Genomic DNA, 19,923 nt, shown 5'->3' on the forward strand with positions numbered 1-19,923 from the left:
GCTGCCCGCGGAGCCCTGACAGTGCCGAGAAGCTTTTATGCCAAAATACAATGCACAAAGGGATCATAAACACGTCTGAAAAGGAAGATGACCTCTTTGTCACAAGGAATTAGGCTTTATTGCAAGCTGCTGCCATGGAAACCGGCCCTGAGTTCTCTCTGCTTATGTTGAAGGTTCCAGTTTCCATTTTACATGGACTTCAGCACTTTTGCTTCATTGTTTCTAGATCAAATAAAAAAGGTGAAAGTTTTGGTTCTTTGGTCCGTTGTTTGACCTCGCCAGGTACACCTCCAGGCACTGGAGTGAAGAGAAAGGAGAGAAGGTGATGATGGAATCATCAGAAAGAAAGGAGAAATGAAGAAAGACGTTGGTGACCAGTCTGCTCTGCAATTCAACAAGACCGGCGGAGAAATACACTCGTTTCTGAACCTTTGAAAGGCCAGTTACAGTCCAAACAGCCTCCCTTGGAGATGTGTCCTTTGAAATAAATTTTTAACTTTTTGCATCTTGATTTCCTACACCCCTGGAAGTCAATGTACACGACAAACTACAGTGGCCCCCAGGTAACGTGAATCTAAAGCACTGTCCCCAAAGTCCAACCGAAATTAAAAGTATGCCTCTTTTGGGAGGAACCTTAGATCCCAAGTCCTTTTACTTCTTAAGTAATACGATTTTTGTCTTGTGAGAAATTTGGCATGAAAACTTAATGCTTACACAGTTACAGTCTTGACAAGGAAAAGGGAAAAATAAAGTAAGAGAATTGATAATGAGCTAACCACCACCGAAGCTCTGCGATCCGAAAGCTGGGAGAACACCTGAAGAATGGCGGGGAGTCAGCTCGGTGAGAGGCGGGGGCCAGAGAGGGGGAGGAAATCTCTGCGGATCCTCCTTCCCTGCCTGCATCTCCCCACCCCCAACCCTGCGGGATTCCCGCGCTCGGATCCCAGGAGGCTGAGCGTCTCTCGCGCAGGTGAGACCCAGGCTGGAGCGCACAGCTGGCGCCTGTCCGGGTGCTTGGGGAGCCCCGGCCTCTCACGGGGTGTTCCTAGTCAATAATCCAAGTTGACTTCCCCCCCGCCCCGCCCGCCCTTTGCGCTTTGAGTGGCTGGAGAAGCCGGGTGCGAGCGGAGGCAGACGAGCACTCCCGTCGCCCTCCCTCCTCCTCCAACCTTGGCACCAAAGAGGGGGAAACAAACAAACAAAAAAAGTCATTTGTTGTAGTGCACACACCATCAGGGTCCTTTCCCACTCCATCCTCCCAACTCACGCCACCTCGCAGGAAAATAATAGCTTCGGCCACACTGGCTTTCCCGTTCTGCTTTCCGGATGACTGAATTTCTTTGCTCCTCTCTCCCGTCGGGGACCGCCTGAAACTGCCCCCAAGTTGCGTTCCCAGGAGACCCCCCGGATTCGATTCGGGGACTAAAGAGCAAACTCACTTCAGCGCCCTCCGTAAGAGGAGCTCATCCAGGCTGGATAAACCAAACTGGGAAAAGAAAACCGTGGGGGTGGGGTGAGGGGGGTGTGCAAGAAGAACCGCTCCTGCAGTTCTCGCTCCTCCCCGCCCGGGCGGACCTTGCGGGTGCCCACTGCGTGCCACGTGGGGCTGCCCCAAGCAAGGCGCATACCCCCCCCACACACACACCCAAAGGCTTTGGGAAAAAACTGCCGAGAACAATGAACCCCAAAGGACAGGGAGAAGCAGAGGTGGGTGAGAACCCTCGTTTTTCAACCCCCATTTTTTTTGACATTCCTTAGGTTTAATCATTAAAATGGATCCTTTAAAAAAAAAGCTTAACGCTGCCGTTCCTGACAATCTGCCCCACACACTGGTAGCGAAGTGAAAGATCTGGATCGAGCTTTGTTGCTTCGCTACCAACGGTAGACTTGGGGAGACCAAGCCTCCGATTTCTGGCCACATCAAAGCAGTGATTATGCAAATACCCCCTTTTTTTTAAAAGAATAAAATGGAAGGGGAATTATTTATCACACAATGAACCCCCTGCCAGGGAGGGAAACAATAGATCAGACCAGATAGCCCTTCTAGCCCCAGGCTGGGGGAGCGGGAAGGGGGGTGCTGGAGCCCTCACGTTTTATTGGTCTAACCTAATTTCACTAATTCTCTTTTCACACATTTTCTTTTGCGGATTCGGAGGCCGGGACTTTCACGCTCCCGGGAGCGCCCTGCATCGGTTCGATTCAAGGGCTGCCTGCTTTATTTAATTAATACATTCAAAGCTCGCCTGGGAGCCCTAGAGCCGAGCGGGCGCGGGGAGGGGGGGTGGGTGTGCGGAGGGGAGGCCAAGCACGAGGAGGAGGCGCTTTTAACGGGTTCCAGGTGTCGGTGCCCAGAAGTCACAACCTGCCCGAGGCTGTGCAATGCAGGGGGTGCACCCGGCGAACTGCAGGCGGAGGGCGAGACGGGTGGGGGGGCTCGCCGCAGCCAGGAGCCCCTGCTCCACGGACTGGCGGGGGTGCGCGGCTACAGCGGGCCTTGGGCCCAGATGTCCTTCATGCGTAATCGGGCTAAACTCAGGGAAGGACCGACTGGACCCTCGCTCTCTCCGGGACAAGGCCGCCCGAGGCCTTCCGGTGCCCTCGCCTCTGCCCGGCCCGCAAGGCTTGGCCCAGGAGGGCGCCCACCCGACCTCTGCTCAGGTGCGGCCGGACTCCAGGCTCCTCAGCCCTGCTGTCGCCTCGCGCCTCGGCTGAGCCTGGGCCGGGGTCCCGCGGTGGGTCCAGCAGTTGGCAGCCCGTCCCTCTGCTGCTTTTTTCCTCCTTGTTGGCCCTCAGCTGGATTTATTTACAATTTGGTGAAGGAAAAATTAGTCTGGTAACAAGGCCTGGGCAGTTCAGAACAAATAAATACAACCAGTACCGGAACCCTGACGGCGTCGAAGCGAAGTTTCCAAAGAGGACAGGAGCAACCTTCGCACCTCTCTGCCCTTAGGTAAACACGCGCAGCGCACCCGTTGGCGCTGGAAAGATCTAGCAACTCTGGCGGTGTGGGACTGGCATTGGAAGAACATCTCCTTGGTCTTGTTTGAAACGTTTGCCAACCGGGAGCTGCCAGAGAAAGAGTGGCTGCTCAGCCGCCCACCAGCCCGCTCGATGCAGACAGACCCAGCTCATCCCGTTGTGGTCGTAACGTGGGGAGGAAATGGGCCAAAGGGAAGAGCGGCTATATTCCCTACTGCAGAAGCAGCGGCCTCAACTCTGTAATTCTCATTCTTGCAGAGGGGGGTAAAGGACAGGCTATGGAAGTTGCTGCGCGACTTCCCAACGCGAACTGAGGCGGAAGGATCATCATCCTTAACCGCGGAAAGAGATTGGACGCCATAAAAATAATTGCACCAATTTGTGTAAAATAAGGTCTACTCGAGATGAGGAAGGGATAGCCTGAGTATAGGTTACAAATGGTAGACGGAATTCCAGCCATGGATGACATGCTGCTGACGTGTATGGGGACCTACAAGCTCCAGCTAAACGCGCCGCGGGTCCTGTGTAGGGGCGGCTGCTTGTTCGCGGTATTGCCCTTACTCAAAGCTGTGGTTATTGGACCATCTCGGCATCCATCCTCTCCAACTAAACAATTAGAGTCACCTGTCTATGGGATCACCCCACCAATTGAGGAGGTTTCCCATAGTCTTGGGAGACTAACTGCCCTGAGAGTTTGTTTCCACAGACCTATGCCATGAAATGTTTCTTTGGCAAATTTCCAAAAGAAGCACCATATATCTATAAATATCATCGCTCGAACAATGATTTGGCATTAAAACTGTGACGTTTTAAAACTACCCTACTAAAATTGTTTTACTCGCGGGCTTAGCTTTTCAAACACTAGAAACATAACTGTGAATATTAAAGATACAGCACTGTCTCCTCATATCAGATAATCAAGAGTGGCTAGGAATAGCACAATCTTTAAATTAGAAGGGTTTTCCAACAGGTCTCTTTTCCGTCCAGCTATGAAAACAAAACAAAGCAAACCCCTGGCTTGGTTCTTCTTTTGATTAAAAAAAATGGTTATTAAGATACTAAACACAATATTTTCCATATGGGTAGAGAGGAGGAGTAGTTTCAGATATTGCAGGAGAAATTATTGTCGCTTAATGCAGAGGAGTGGAAGATTTAGCCCAAACCAGAAGCAGATATGAAATTCATTGGGGAGGGAGGGGAGCATGAACAACCAACATTTCTTTGCTAAGGTGATTTTTTTTTTTTTTTTAGCTTGTGTTGTCCAGTGGCCACCCTCCACCAAGGAAGGGGCTTAAACCTAGAATGTGGTCAACCTTCACTTGGTCATCTTTGACCCATGATGCTATTCACTTCTGCTTTGGAAATTGAAGTGCAAATTATAGTTATGTGTTGGGGAGATTAGGAAACCATTTTTGCTTTCTCTTTGAGTAAGTTTTGACTATGTATTTATTTTAACAAAAATGGAAAGCTTACCTATTTCCCTCAGAGACAAATTTATCCCAGCTCACTCTGAATATTTTTTCTCCAGGAATTAACTTTTAAAACCAACAAGTTTGTTAAAATGGCTAATACAAAATCAGCTTCCAATAATGAACTATAAATATATCACAGATGTAAGAGCTGGAAGGGACCTTGGAAATCACTGTCCAGTCCCTACAGTTTACAGGTGATAACTGAAACTCAAAGTGTAAGAACCACTTTTCTACACACTCTCACAAGAAACTTCAACGCCACTATTTTTTTTTTTTCACATCAAGGTTTCTAAACTTTGGAACTTATCCTGATTTAATTATCTTTTAACCCTCCCCCCCCTTTTTACGGATCTTGTTCATTCAGAAATTGATTTCTTAAAAATCAAGTTTTGTTTGGATGCAGTTACACTCTGACGTCAGTGCTAATGTCTCAAATATGATTCAGCTTCTTGTGATCTCTTAGACTTTATGTGTCAGCGAAATTCTGCACACAAACACTGATGAAAAATACAAGTACTCTAACTCAATTTGCTACGGGGAGAATTTCAGAAAGGCACAACACATTCTTCTAAAAACCACAAAAGCAGGCAAAAGTTAGAATACAACACAAAAATTATGAAAATTATATATTTTATTTATAGTTTAATCAGAAGAACAATTTTTTGTTCAAGATGTAAATACATACTAGAATAAACTCTGTAAAATATACAAAAAATACATACTTTTCCCATGAAAAATTTCTTTATAATAAATAGAAGGGAACACGTGTGTGGCTGATCCTGATAATGCTCCGTGTCTGCTTAGGTTTTCAGTCTGTTGATTTATTTTTAATCTCTTGAAAGAATGGGGGAGTTCCTTCTCCCCTAAAAGGTCGAGATAAATAATGCATGAAGCAATCCTCCCTCCTGATTTTTCCCTTTTCCTCCACGTTTTTCCTTTTGATAGAGAGTTCAGCCTAAATTTCCACGCTTGCATTCAATCATTACAAAGCCTACAAATTATACAATGACTTCTAACCTGGCCCTCTAACAAAACAACTTTTTTCCCCTTATAAATCATAAGAGACAGATGGCAAAATGGAGAAGAAAAAGGAAAGAGAAGGACGGGACAATAGGCATTGTGACGAATCTGGGAAACAGAACAAAGTGCACATCAGAGAGGGAAAGTTTGGTTTGACAGGTGAAATTCCCACAGCCTGCAGACAGCAATGGGAATAAAACAGATGCCAGCCATTGCAAATCTGTGGATAATATTATTACCAGTAAAATCATTCAGATGCTAAGATACATTTGTTTCTACTCGACATTAACATCTCTATGTAGAAGCAAAGGTGAAGAGATCAGAGGAACCAGTTGCATTCCCCCTGGGAGATTCACACGAACCGCTCCGAGTCCCCCTGGTGTTACAGAGAGGGGGAGGAGCGTCAGTCCGCTCTGCAAACTCTTTAGACAGGCCACCTTCATCGCTTCCCAGCATCTTTTTAGCCTTGAGAAACGCCCCCAAAATTCTACCATCCTCTTTGACAATAAACTCCATCACAGCGTCAATAAGTTAGAGACCGTCTGAAGGAAGCAAACACTTAGCCAGGGAATGCAGCAAACAACCCAGGATTCAGAACGGCTACATCTGCCCCGTGAAGTGAGATGGTTTCCAGGGCACAGAAGTGGGGACAGGAGAGAGGTGGGAGGAGGGCTTGGTCAGGGATAGGAACGGGAACCCACTAAGGCCTGGCGCGGGTACCAAGGATGGCAGTTCTAGATACAGTCCCTGACTATGGGGAGGTGAGGTGCGTAGCGGTGCTTGTCGGGAGGTGGGGGCTGCCAATAGTCCATATCAGACCCCGCCGGGCTGGCAGGAGATAAAGTGCAGCTGTAGGGGGACGTGGAGTTGGAGGACGCCGAGGAGGACGGCGCTGGGCTGTTGGTGCAGCTCCAGGTGGAGGCAGGCGACGGGCTGTCTCCGCTGCTGCTCAGGGAGGCGCTAGCGCCTCCCGGGCTCAGCAACACGGTCTCGGAAAAGAGCGCCCCCGGCAGGCCTCCGCCGCCACCCCCGCAGTGGTCCGCCAGGCGCAGGGTCTCGGTGAGCGCCCAGATATAATTGTGGGCGAAGCGCAGGGTCTCGATCTTGGTGAGCTTGGCGTCCTCGGGGAACGTGGGGAGTACCTCGCGCAGCGCGTCCAGCGCCGCATTGAGGTTGTGCATGCGGTTGCGCTCACGGTTGTTGGCCTTCAGTCTACGGGTCTTCTTGATGCGCTGCACCGTCTCGGCCGTCTTGGCTCCGCGGGAAACGGCCCGCGCCCTGGAGGGGCGCCGCTTGCTGCACTCGTGCACCAGACCTAGCAGCCGCGCGGGCCGGCAGCCCTCGGCTCCCGCGGGCGAGCCGCCCAGCGCCCCGGGCCGCGCCTCGGCCCCATGCGGCCCGCGCGCCCCGCCCGCCGCGCCCAGCTCCTCCTCTTCCTCCTCGTCCGCGCTGGACGACAGCGGGGTGAGGGCAGCCGAGGCGGGGGAGGCCGAGCCGAGCAGCACCAGCACGTCCTCTTCCTCCTTCAACTCCAACGTCTCGGATTTGACAAACATCCTACCGGAGAGAGCGGGGAGAGAGAAAGAACCAAATGAGATGTAAATACAGAGGCCGAGGCACGTTCTCGGTGTCCGCGGGAAGTACTCCTGCGCGCACCCGCCAGGACTGGTTCGGAACCGCGCCAAGGAAGAACGTAGTTAGGGAGGAAACCCCGCCAATGCTCTCCAAGCTCAGGAGAGCCCCTGGTTGTGACCCCGCCGCCAGCCAGCCAACCGGGCCCCGCCCTCGGCGGGCCGACCTCAAGGCTGTGTACCGCGCGGAGAGGGGCTGCGGCCCCCGGGACGAAGATTCTACGCGAGCAAAGGGCGTTCGGACGTGGTGGAACGGGGCGCCGAAAACAGCCTTGCAAGTTAGAAGCCACAGGGCGGATACTTACGTCGTTCGCTCCCTAAATGCGTTTCGGCGTCGCTATTACTTGGGCGTGTGCGGCGATTCTCCGCGCTGCCGGGAGCGCAGCGCTGCGTCCTTCTCGTCGCTTGAAAACAGCGGCCCTGGCGCGGCTCCGCGGGGGACCAGTCCGATGGGCGAGTTTGCCAAGAGCCCCGGCGGCCGCGGCGATCCGCCCGGGTCTCGTGTGTTGTGGTGGTGGTGCGTGTCTGTCTGTCAGTCAGTCCTCGGCCGTGCGGCTCCTGGCACGCGACTCCCGGGCACTCCAGTTAAAGCGAAGCTGCTTGTGGTTCAGTGGCTGCGTGTCTGGCACACGACTCTCCTTAAAACCCCTTATATACCACCAAGAAAACAATCAGATCTGCCCCCGGGGCCCCCACCCCCGGCCGCCGCCTTCTCCTCCCCCTGTGCCGACCCCCCTTCTCCCCCGCTTTTCCCTCCCCCCGGCTTATTCTTTTCATTGCATTATCATCATTCATTTCTTTCTCTTTCTTCACCCACTTCCCCCCTCCCCGGCCCTGCCATCCATCCATCTCCTCCCATCGCCCCCGCCTCTTTTCCCCCTTTATCTAATCAGCATAAAATGGTTCTAAAGCTCCTGTCGGAGCTCGAGGCTGCGGTCGGAGCGGCTGAAGCCGCGGTGGCGGCTTCAGCTCAAGCTGCGGCTGTTGTCGCCGCCGCTGCCCATTGTGATTGGTGGCTCGCGCTCGGCTGGAGCGTGCCGCTAATTTATTAATGAATGGAGGTCGCGAGGCGCAGCTGGCCAATCAGGGCGCCCCGGACTCCGGGAGGCCTGCGAGCCACGCGCACCGGAGCCCGCTCCCTTTCAGCCGCTCATTAGGGGCCGGGGCGCCGGGGGCCTTTGGGGAGACCGAGGCTACCGCCCCCGCCCCCGTCCTTGCGGCCGCACCCCCCTCCCCCAGGCCCGGCGCGCGCGCCCGCACAGTACCCGCCGCTGCCCGGCCTCTCAGCTCCCGGACGTCGGGATCCGAGGAATTAGTTAATGGGGGGTCAGAATGCCGGGGAAAGCAGCTACGCTCTGGTGATGCCGGGCGTCTCTTGGCAAAGCCTCTTAGGAGCTGCATCAAATAGTAAATGATTTTAAAAACGCAATCATTTGGTTAAGGGAGGAATATGTGGTAGGGGTGGCGCGTTCTGGGCACCTGGTGGACAAGCGTGTTTAGGTTGCAGAGAGACTGGCGTGCGAGGGTGAAGGAAGAGGACGTTGGCGGGTTCGTGGAGGCGTCTCCTAGAAGGAGAGAGATCGAGGGCGGGAGTGGTTGATGGGCTTTCTGCGGACGTGAGAATAAAAGCACTCACGTGTTAGAGCTAAAAGGGCTCTCCTCATTTTACCTGCGACAAACTGAGTCTCCGGGAGCTGACACAGGTTTTGTTTGTTTTGTTTTTCGGGTTAACCCCAGTTTACCGCGGGGCCAGACAACCAGGTGGCTTCCTGCGACGGTGGCAGCGAGCGGGGTGGGAGGAGCAGCCGACGGGCCGCTCCAGCGGGCGCCTGGGCTACGCTGACATTTCCGTGACCTCTGCTCCGCGCTGGGGGGCGTTGTAGGGACAAGGGGCCCGTCCTTCCCATACTCCCGGCTTTTCAACGGGAAAATAGAGCTGAGGGTGACTGGACTTTGGGGGAAGCTTGTTCTGCATTGCTCGTCAGCCCTCCCTCTCCTCCGCCTCCTCCTCACGCTCATGCCCACCCTGTTGTCGACGTGGCTGACTTTTCTTAGAGACAGAAGCAGAGCCCCCAGAAGTGTGTGCTGGGCCGAGCATTAGACTATGCATGAGTAGTGGCGGTGGATCTGGACTCCGGTAGAGTCTCCCTTAAGATCCCTTCGGCAAACTAAGTTTAAGCAAAGCGCATTTGGGAATGTTGGGAGTTGAAAAGTGGCAAGAGAAAAAGATTAATTAATTGTCTGTAGGTCTCTGTCTCATTCAGTTTGTAGGAATTGGGGGAAAAGTTTATTTCAGAGAAGGGCATGATGAAAGTGGTTGTTAGTGTTTTGGCATGGTTTTAATTTCCTATTTTCTGCAGGGAGTAGGCAGGATTGGAAGGCACAAAGGAAAGAAAATGGAAACTAGAATCCCAGGAAAGAGACTTTTGCCCACTTCAGCTCTCCAAACTCCAGATTTCCTTCTGCCTCGAAATGATTTTAAGACTGCCACGATTTTCACTTTGCTCTTGATATTTGTGTTTTGCCTCTCCTCCCTTTTGAAAAACAAGTTCCCTAAATTTAAAAGCATTATTTCCCCAGGTTACCTCCTCCATCTTTTCCGAGCAGCTTGATTTCATTTGTGAGAAGTGCAAAAATTTATAAAGAAGGGAGAGACACTTTCAGTCTCCAAAATACAGCATCTGCCTCTCTCATACTTCTTTGGGTCTCTGGTTCTATATCATGAACCTGCAGAATCAGAACTTCATGAAAGAGTTGGATCAAGCAGAAGATCTATCCATAGTAAAAGTTACCAGAAGTGCTTACCATGGTTGCATGTAAGCATTGTTTTCCAGGTGATGATCACTGATACCAAAACAAACAAGTAAATGCTCTTCACAGTCCCCCTAAAAGAAAGCCTTCAAGTCTTGGCTAGCAGGTCGAGATTGAAGGAACACAGGAACACTGCAGTGGATGCAGGATTTGGGGGTTAATTTGAATGGAACAAGGGATGAGAAAGCTGGGTTCTGAGGGAATGATCAAAGACTGCCAGAAATAAATACTAGAATGATGGGAGGAACCTGGAGTGTCAGTCTGTAGATAGCTACATCTCACGCAGGAGTTGCCTACAAAGACAGACAAGCCAATAGGCTAATAGAAAGCAAAGAAGGGTTTATTTTAGTATCAGTAGAACGGTACCTCTTTGGACCAGTTGTTTTAAAATTTCAGTTTGGCTAGAAGTGCTGGGTTCATCTGATGATAAAATATATTGGGGCGGGGAAGAACAGAAGCAGAAACCAGTTAAGAAGAGGCTTTTAAAGGAAAGCCTGATCAGTCTTGTATAACTCTAAACAGACACAGAGATCAAGCTGGGTCTAATGCTTAGTGCTAGTGAAACACACAATGGATTTCTTTAGTTGATTGTTAACAGCATTTGGGTGTGTCTCTCTCCCCAGTTGTTATGTCCTCCCAGGATTTTATGTTTTTATGATGCACCGAAAGGTTACATGCTTTCTCTTGTCAAAATCCAAACTTTCTATACTGTCTATAAGAAGTGAATAATGCATATTTAGGTGTGTCTTCTGCAGATATTTAGTAAAGGTAAAATATTATTAGGGTTAATTTCACATTTCTGATTCCAGAAATTTTCTTTAAAAGGAAAAATTGTGCCAAGAAATTTAAGGTTGTGTACATGTTCAAACATTGACATCAGTCAACCTCTAATCTATGTAAATATAAAGATATCATGGGCATTACAGAATTTTATCTTTGAAATAAGGGCTTCTTTGGGTGTATGCAGTGGTGTATGTTAGATTACTGTGCAAAGAACAAGAGTTTTTAAAAATCACCCTTTAGATCATCTTAGAATTCTAAGAATTTTGGTTGTATGTTTGTATTACAGCTTTTGAGAGAAGCATCACTCGGTAGTAGAACACTGCTAGAAATATTTCCCACCATGCAGAATATTATTTTAAAAAAGAAAAGAAAAGAAACAACCCCAAGAACAGTCTAACAACGATAGTGAAATTCAGAAGCCAACCATTCACACTCAGTTGCAGAATTCTATTTGTTCAGCGTTTTGCTCGGTTTCGCTGAAAGAAAGAAATTTCGATTTGTACTCAGATTTGCGAAGACGTGACCAACGCCAAATATCCTTAGCTGGACTCTTTTGGCACTCTTTTAACTTAAATAAATTCGAGAGGCACTTGTGTGGTCTAAAAGATTGTCCAGATGAAACGAGGCTGAAATATTATGCGAAGGGGGAGGGGAGCGCGTGAATAGCATCAGTGAGGATGGTGACCGAGGGCCGCTCCTGTCCACTGCGTGAACTGTCCTGAAGGGTCAAACTGTTCATCTTCAGCCCCTCTTTCAGTGTGCAATTCTACTTTAAGAGAACAAAAGCTCAAAGCAGGCAGTTATCAAGAAATGGGAACACAATGATTTAAACTCATCCCTAAGCCTTCGAAAGAAAGGGGGTCGAATGCTTGTAGCCAGAGAAAAGTGAAGTAAGGGGAGGGGTGAAAGGGTGGAGATCTTTAGAAAGTCTTTGTTGCTTCTAAGAAGCTTGAACTTTGAGGCGACCCAAAAGCCCTAAAGTTTAGGGTAGGTGTTGCTGTGGGGCCATAGGCTCCATCCCATCCACACTTCGACCTCACAAGTGGCCAAAGAGGACAAATGGTCTCCTCCCCAAACTCTTGCTGCGGCAGGTGAATGGGGCAGTGGGGGGTGGGGAGGCCGCGAAGGGGGTTGCTTTTCCCAGAGAGTGCAAGAGGAAAAGTTTGCGCAGCGAGCCTGTCCCCCAGTTCCCAGTAAATCGCCCTTCCTGCGTGGAGAGGGTGCGTCAACTCTCTGCTGAAAGGACAGGATGGCGTGCCTGCCAAGGGGGTTTTTGTACCCTAAGTCCTGATCCTCCGAGTGAGCGCTCAGAAAGGCGGAAAGATGGCAAGAACAAGTTAGCCAATCCTGAACATCGTTAGTTCTTCAATGGGGGGGCGACAAACGCAGTTTCCAGAGCCGGGGGAGCCGGACCGGGAGAGAGTAGCTTTCCCCGCCGAGGACTCCTGGCAATCAATGCTGGAGTTCGTTATTTGTGATGACAAGTGCTGGGAGCTAGTGTGAGCCCGGATTTTTTGGCGGTCCCCTTCCGGGGAGCCAAGGAAGCCCGGGGAATTAGCTATGTAAACTCAACGCCCCACTGCGTCCTGGACCCCTGCACGGAATTCTCCGTCTCCCCTGGTTTTACCCCTCGGATCCCGTCGGGGGAGGTTTCCGCGTCAACCTAGTCCGGGAGAGGTGCGAGCTTCACCGCGCCAGCCCTTCCCCCTTTCGTACGCTGGTAGCCGCGGAGACATCCACGAGACGAGATGCAAGGCAAGGAAGATCATCCCCTTGCCCCGAAGCCCCATTGCCGAGATCCTTGCCCCAAGCCCGCACAAAGTGTTTTGGTGTCTCAAACCAAATATTCAGGAAACCGAGCTTGACGCACAGGTCGTCTTGATTGTGGCGAAATCTGCGCAGCAAGTGCTGGGAGGCTCCCTTTCGTCGGCCCCGACCCCTACCCTCTCCCCACCCGCTCTGGAAAGGCAGCGCCCTGCAGGCTTCTCTTCACCCCTGATGCGACCCAAGTGCCCCTCTTCTTTCCCAGGAAGGAAAGAAATCATAGAAGATTTTGCCAATCCCCGCCAGCTTTCTGATTGTTTTCCTCAGGTAAGGGGAAAAGAACAGCCGGCGCGTGAATGGGGGCCTGGGGGCCCACTAGTGAAAGAAGGCTCCCCCACCCTAGTCCTCTGTGCCTGCAAAAAGGGACATTGGCTATCCAGGGGAAAGTGCAAGAAAGAGAGCACTAATCGCTGAACCAGGAGACAAACACGATTACCAGCTCCGAGCCTTGAGTCAGAAAGTCTCATAGACTTTAAGATGTTAATCCCCAGCATAATCCTTCCTTTGGCGTGTAGGAATAGTGCAGCCACAAGAGTTGTTTTGTTATTTATATTGGCGTTTAATAAAACTCAGCCAGTGGTGAATGGGCTGCCCACTCTCCAATGGTAATTAATTCCCTATTTCAGTGACCCAATTGTCCTGGGACAGAGCGTTGGGCCCGTCCCGGTGCCCCGGTCCCCCTTTGTGCGGATACACGGCCCTCGTGCTTCAACAGCTATGGAAACTCATTCTTTTGATGTCATTCAAGGAGTTTTCCTTGGGCATCTTCTAAACTTCAAGGACCCTTTTCTTTCTCCGTTGCATGAAAAGCAGTGCGAGCTTGACCACCTCTGTAGAATTTAATGATTTGGTGAAAGGGCCCTTTGGGGTTTGTATAAGGAGTTAGACTGAGAGAAAGGAAATTTGGCAGCCTGCTCCCCAGCCCGGACAGTACCGAACCTGGAAAACACAAAACTTATTCAGAGCAATGGATAAAGATCTGAAAGCTGATTTTCCCCCCTCTCCTTTCCCCGCTAAAGAAAAAAACACCCCCCCACACACCGAATTCTCTTCTGGAAAGAAATGTATTCTTTATTGTTGCTGATATAGATTAAAAGGGTGAGATTGCAGTAAATATATTTGAATCTTTAGGAGAGACGTTTCTTAAATCGTATCTTTGGGGAATAGGATATCAACTTCCCACTTTAACTCATTCGTTCAATCATCCTTCCTTCCTGCGTTCAAAATATACTTAACGAGCACCCAATGTGTGCCAAGCACTGTATCAACCTCTGGGAACAATGCGACACCCAAGATAGACATGATTCCTACACCATAAAGCTTGCATTCGAATTAGTAGGTAAAAAAGAAAAAAAAATTACCGAAGTCAGGAAACCGTGTGTTATGTAAACAGTAAGACAGAGTAATAGGGTCGGGAGAGAGCGAGACCACGTTTTGTCTGTTTTTCAGAGACCCAAAGTATATTTTAGATCCCAAAACATTCGGGCTCAACCCTTGCAGCTGATGTTATTCATGCCTTCATACCCCCAAATATTTCTCGAGCGCCCACTGTGTGCCAGGCGCCGTGCGAGACGCGGAGTACCCACGGCGAGCGAAGCAGACAGCTGCAGCAGGCTCGGTGGTTGGTCACGTCAGTGTGATAATGCCACCGCTGACACCGCACTCCGCCGAGCGGCGACGGCCGGGGCTCCAGGCCGGGAGGGGGCGGCCGCGGCGCGCCCGGGCAGCGCTCCCTGCACAAGTAGCTCTTCTATGTCTTTATACGCACTTCCAAAAAAACTTCGCAAGTCACAGAAACAATACAGAATTCAACTAAGAAAATACAGAGTGAACCATATGGCCTGGGTGGCTCGAGTCGGCTGCATTTTCCTCCAAACAAAGAAGGGATTGAGAGTTGAAGGAAAGGAGAAAAAAACCAACTTTCCGGCTGATGAAGCTGTTGTCTGGAGGCAATGATCCCAAATCTGAAGGCTTTATTCCGGCTCCGACGGAGACGTGATATGTCATATGATTAGCATCTTTCATATTTACAAGAGTGGTATGGGCTGCCAGTCTTGAGAGAAAGGCCAGAGAAAGAAGGGGGCATATGCTGAAATGGATTTTGCATTTGAAAGAGAGAAAGGAGATCGGATAAATACACTTAAACGAGGATTTCGTTTTACTCCTGTTGAGTTCTAATGGATTGTTGATTGAGATTTTAGGGGCCTGGAACCGAGGTGTCAGCAGTAATTTAAAGAAGGCATTCAGTCCCCCCAGCGCCTCTTTTCTCCTTTTCCCCCTCCCACCCCTCCCACCCCTCCCACCCCTCCCACCGTCTCTCATTTACGCCTTCAAGCAGTACCCGGACGGAGAAGGCTTTTAAAACAAAACACAAAACAAGATCTCACGCGAGGGCGATATCCGAGGGAACCCGAACGCTGATGAGTTTGGAGGAGGCGCCCCCTACCGCCGGCCGCGCCCCCGGGGGTCATGCTCCCCTCCTGTCACACGTAGAGTTTGCAGGTCACGCTGCTGGTCCGGGAGAGCCGGGTGCGCGGCGAGGTCCTGGCGCCCCCTGGCGGGACCACGGGGGACTACGACGGGGTCCCGGGGTCCGCCGGCTGCAAACAAGACTTTGGGCTGGCCATCACTTAGCAGTTTCTCCTGGGAGACCCTCTAGGGCCTCCCATCTGGACTCGTATTACAAACGCATGGTACCGGCTGCTTCTAACCGTCAGACCCAAAAGCGTCAGTGGTGTGGGCCTCTGAGCCGAAATAAACATACAAAACTCCACCACCCCCAGCAGTTCCGATAGCAGCCAAGTTTGAGAACAAGGGGGCCTAGGCCCCAAGACTTTGTTTTGAGGATTTCTCTATTCAACAGCTAGAAATGATGCCAAGATGCAAGAGACTAAGGAAAAGGCTTGGGTTCCAGACTGTTAAAAGGACTTCATATGCACTTACCAGGCATACACTGTGTCTGTATATTATGTAATAGGTGTAGATGAATGTTTCTCCTCACACACACAGAACCACTTGCCAGATTCCTTCTCAGATTGCTTGTCGTTCCCCTGGCATATGTTTTTCTCTTCCCAATTGATATTCGATACACATTTTAGCCAGATATCAGACATGTTGGGAGAAGGGGCTATGAGGCACATAGGGCCTGTTGCCTTAAGCCTCATTCTCTGTATTCAGGTGCCCAAATTATTTCTGCTCCCCATTTTTATTTCTTTACCACTAAAATTTACTTGTCCTTACCTTTATCAGGCAAATTGTGCATTCCCAAGTGTCAAAGATACTTTTATACTTTTAGCACTTCACCTGTGAATCTTTTAAGCTTGCCCATACTTACCAATAGGAGTCTGACTAATAATATATTATCACAATAATGAAATGTTATGCAGACTTTATATTTTTGGCATATATTTAATCTTTAAAATCATGATGTAATGCTTAGTATGACTCCAATTTGTAGACAATATGTATATCTGGATAATTGCAGGGATATATAAACACATACATCCTGGAGAGAAAAATTTATAGAGCATATTTTTTTCCATTGGGTAGTGTTTTCTTCTTTGTGTTTTCCAGGTAAATTTGGGAACACTTATAATCAGAAATTATTATTTACAAGCCACTGGCCTTCTGGAGGCCACCTTTGTCTTTTGTAGTCTTTGTCAAAGATCGAAAATAAATTTCAGATGAGAGCTGTCTGAAGTGGGCTGAAGTGGGGTGAGTAATATCATAGAAGTCCTCCACAGTTAAAGTTAAGGACCAAGCAGATGGACCATTTGGGTTGATATGGGCTTCTGTAACTTGAAAACCAACGTTTAAAACTAGTTCTTGAACTACAATGTAAACATTGTTGTGTAGAACAGAAACATTTAGTGCTAATTTCAATATTTTTGTAAATCACAACTCTTGGGGTTGGACAGAGAAAGGAAATCTCCTTGATCTATGATTTTCTGTATTCTGGGTAAATAACATCTAATTTTCCCAAAGAGAGGAGATCTCATCGTAGATAAGGTTTTGGCAGATAGCTAAAGAAAGATATTTTACCCATGTCTCAGATATATCCCCCTTTTAAATAACACTGGTTAACAGAAAATTCTTTGTGTCTAATCTTTCTTAAATGTATTTCTTCTTGACCTGTTCTCAGTAGTGATTAAAAACTTTCTTCCTCTCTCATTCTATGCTTGGAAAATACAGCATTTAGTGCTTCTATTTTAAAAATAATCAGGATCTAGAAATTGTTTAATTCTGAGTTTTGCTTTCCTATGCTTTTAGGGTTTTGGCTTTCTCTGTTGTCAAAACTCATCTTTACCCTGAAGGAGGCTACTGTGGGTTTCTATTTTACTTTGCATTTTTATAGCACCAGTCACCACACTGAAACTATGTTGTGTTATTGTCCAGGCATGAGGCAGCAGGATTGAGAATAAGAGAAAGGAAAGGATTTGCAAAAGGATAATAGCATTCCTCTCAGCAAATTCTCTTTTTCTCCAAGGTTTTTTTATTTTTAAGGCTTTGAGAGTTCATTTTTTTCTTGAAGGAAGAAAAAGAATAATCTCACAATTCAATATTGAGCAGAAAAATCAAGAGATACTTTCTAAAGGTTTTTTTTTTAATGGTGTATGTGTGCCAAGAAATTTCTGAAAAAGAAAATAAAACTTAAAAACAAGTTTCCCAGCTGCATAGATCTAATATGCCCCTAAAAATTGGAGGAAAATATAGTTTATTATTTGCATGAATCTGATGACCTCTCTATCCTTATGCTTCAAATTATTTGAGATATACTGGATTTGAGATCAACACTTTCTCAGAAAATGAGTCATTGGAAGGCTTAAAGGAATATGTTTTAGGGCTAACTGCATTGTTCCTTAGAATAAATTGCTAGCTGCTCCCAAAGAATCACGTAGTGTTTGGTTTCTTCTCTGAATGGCCCCAGGTCTCATGAAATAGGCATCAACAGTGCTTACCTTCCCCCATAGTGATGCTTGGAAACAATTCTTTTGTTCAAAATAAGCTAATTAAGGAGTAGTGTCTTATTAAAATAACAGCTTTTTCCTTCCCTCTTATCCCAAAAGCTCAAAGTGCTTTTTCTTCTTCTCATAAAATAGGAATGATAAGACATACAGACTTTTGGGGCACCTGGGTGGTTCAGTCAATTAAGCCTCCAACTCTTGATTTCAGCTCAGGTCATGATCCAGGGTGTGGGATCAAACCCCACGTTGGGCTCCATGCTGGGTGTGGAGCCTGCTTAAGATTCTCTCTCTCCCTCTGCCACTCCCCACCCCTGCTCTCTCTCTCTCTTAAAAAAAAAAAAAGGATGACACACAAAAAAGCCCCACCCACCCAAAATTCTGTACCCTGAGAAGTTATCCTTCAAAAGTGAAGGAGGGCGCCTGGGTGGCTCAGTTGGTTAAGCGACTGCCTTCGGCTCAGGTCATGATCCTGGAGTCCCGGGATCGAGTCCCACATCGGGCTTCCTGCTCAGCAGGGAGTCTGCTTCTCCCTCTGACCCTCTTCCCTCTCATGCTTTCTATCTCTCATTCTCTCTCTCTCTCAAATAAATAAATAAAATCTTTAAAAAAAAAAAGTGAAGGAGAAAAAAAGACTTTCTCAGAAAAACAAAAATTGGAGGGTTTTTTGCCAGTAGATCCTGCCTTACCAGAAATGTTAAAAGAAATTCTTTAGAGGGGCACCTGGGTGGCTCAGTTGGTTAAGCAACTGCCTTCGGCTCAGGTCATGATCCTGGAGTCCTGGGATTGAGTCCCACTTCAGGCTCCCTCCTCAGTGGAGGGGTCTGCTTCTCCCTCTGACCCTCCCCCCTCTCATGCTCTCTCTCTTTCATCCTCTCTCTCTCAAATAAAATAAATAAAATCTTAAAAAAAAAAGAAAAATTCTTTAGAGAGAAGGAAAATTAAAAAAAAAAAGGCATGTGGCAAAATCCAATACCCATTCAGGATAAAAACCCCCAGTAAATTAGGAATAGAAAGGAACTTTGTCAACTTGATAAATGTTATCTACAAAAAACCTACAGCTAATAGCATATGTAATGGTGAGGAACTCAAAGTTTCCCACTAAGATCAGGTATAAGGCAGGATATTGCCTCTCATCATTCCTTTTCAGCATCATACTGGACGTTCTTAGTAATGCAAGAAGGCAGGACTAGGAAATAAAAGGAACAGAGGTTAGGAAAGAAGATGTAAAACTATCTTTGTTCATAGATGATATGATTAATCTATGTAGAAAATCCAAAACAGTCCACAAAAAATCTCCTAAAACTAATAAGCCATCATAGCAAGGTTGCCATTTACAAGGTTAATAAACAAAGTTAATTGTTTTCCTATATAGCAACAATGAACAAGTGGAGTCTGGAATTAAAAGCACAATACTATTTACATTTGCACCTGATTGAATGAAATACTTAGGTATAAATCTGTCAAAATAAACAATATATGAGGAAAACTACAAAGCTCTGAAGAACAAAATCAAATAACTAAATAAATAGGTATTCCATATTTGTGCATAGGAAGAATCAATATTGTCAAGATGTCAGTTCTTCCCACCTTGACCTACCAATTCAATGTAATCCCAATCAAAATCCCAACAAATTATTTTATGGATATTGACAAACTGGTTCTAAGGTTTGTATTCAAGGCATAAGATGCAGAACAGCCAACACAATAATGAAGGAGAAGAACAAAATTGAAAGACTGATGCTACCAACTTCAAGGATTACTATAAAGTTTTAGTAATCAAGGCAGCATGGTATTGGTAAAAGAATAGAAAAATAGACCAAAGGAACAGTGGGGTGCCTGGGTGGCTCAGTCATTAAGCATCTGCCTTCGGCTCAGGTCATGATCCTAGGGTCCTGGGATCGAGCCCCGCATTGGGCTCCCTGCTCTGTGGGAAGCCTGCTTCTCCCTCTCCCACTCCCCCTGCTTGTGTTCCCTCTCTCACTGTGTCTCTCTCTGTCAAATAAATAAATAAATAAAATCTTTAAAAAAAAGACCGAAGGAACGGAATAGAGAGCTTGGAAACAGACACCTATAAATATAGTCTACTGATCTTTGACAGTGGAGCCCAGGATAGTCTCTTGAGCAAATAATGCTGGAACAATGAGACATGCACCTACAAAAAAATGAATCTAGACACAGACCTTACAGTCTCCACAAAACACTAAGCAAAGTGGATCATAGACCTAAATGTGAAATGCAAAACTATAAAGCTCCTAGGAAAAAACATAGGAGAAAACCTAGAGAACCTTAGGTATGGTGATGTCTTTTTTGTTACAACACCAAGGGTACTATCCATAAAAGAAAGAGATGATAGGTTCTGCTTCATTAAAACTAAAAACTTCGGCACAAACAAAAAGAAAAGGTCAAGCGAATTAGAAGACAAGCCAAAGATATGCAAAG

The 19,923-nt window shown here is 47.8% G+C and overlaps 1 protein-coding gene across 2 annotated transcripts; it reads right to left on the reverse strand.

The window, feature by feature from the left end:
- Nucleotides 1-5,188: 5,188 nt before the first annotated feature.
- Nucleotides 5,189-7,547, reverse strand: NEUROG2 (neurogenin 2). 2 transcript variants are annotated; one of them, XM_027599527.1, is made up of 2 exons: nt 7,408-7,547; nt 5,189-7,028 (listed from the first exon to the last, which is right to left on the reverse strand). In XM_027599527.1, exon 2 carries the CDS (start codon nt 7,025-7,027, stop codon nt 6,206-6,208), a length of 822 nt encoding a protein of 273 aa, XP_027455328.1. In that variant the 5' UTR covers nt 7,028; nt 7,408-7,547; the 3' UTR covers nt 5,189-6,205. The 2 variants fall into 2 exon arrangements, with proteins under 2 accessions (XP_027455328.1, XP_027455329.1); XM_027599528.1 differs by lacking the exon at nt 7,408-7,547 and adding an exon at nt 7,128-7,204.
- Between the last annotated feature and the right edge of the window lie 12,376 nt (nt 7,548-19,923).

The sequence above is a fragment of the Zalophus californianus genome, chromosome 2 (genome assembly GCF_009762305.2).
Source record: "Zalophus californianus isolate mZalCal1 chromosome 2, mZalCal1.pri.v2, whole genome shotgun sequence".
Taxonomy (NCBI): domain Eukaryota; kingdom Metazoa; phylum Chordata; class Mammalia; order Carnivora; family Otariidae; genus Zalophus; species Zalophus californianus.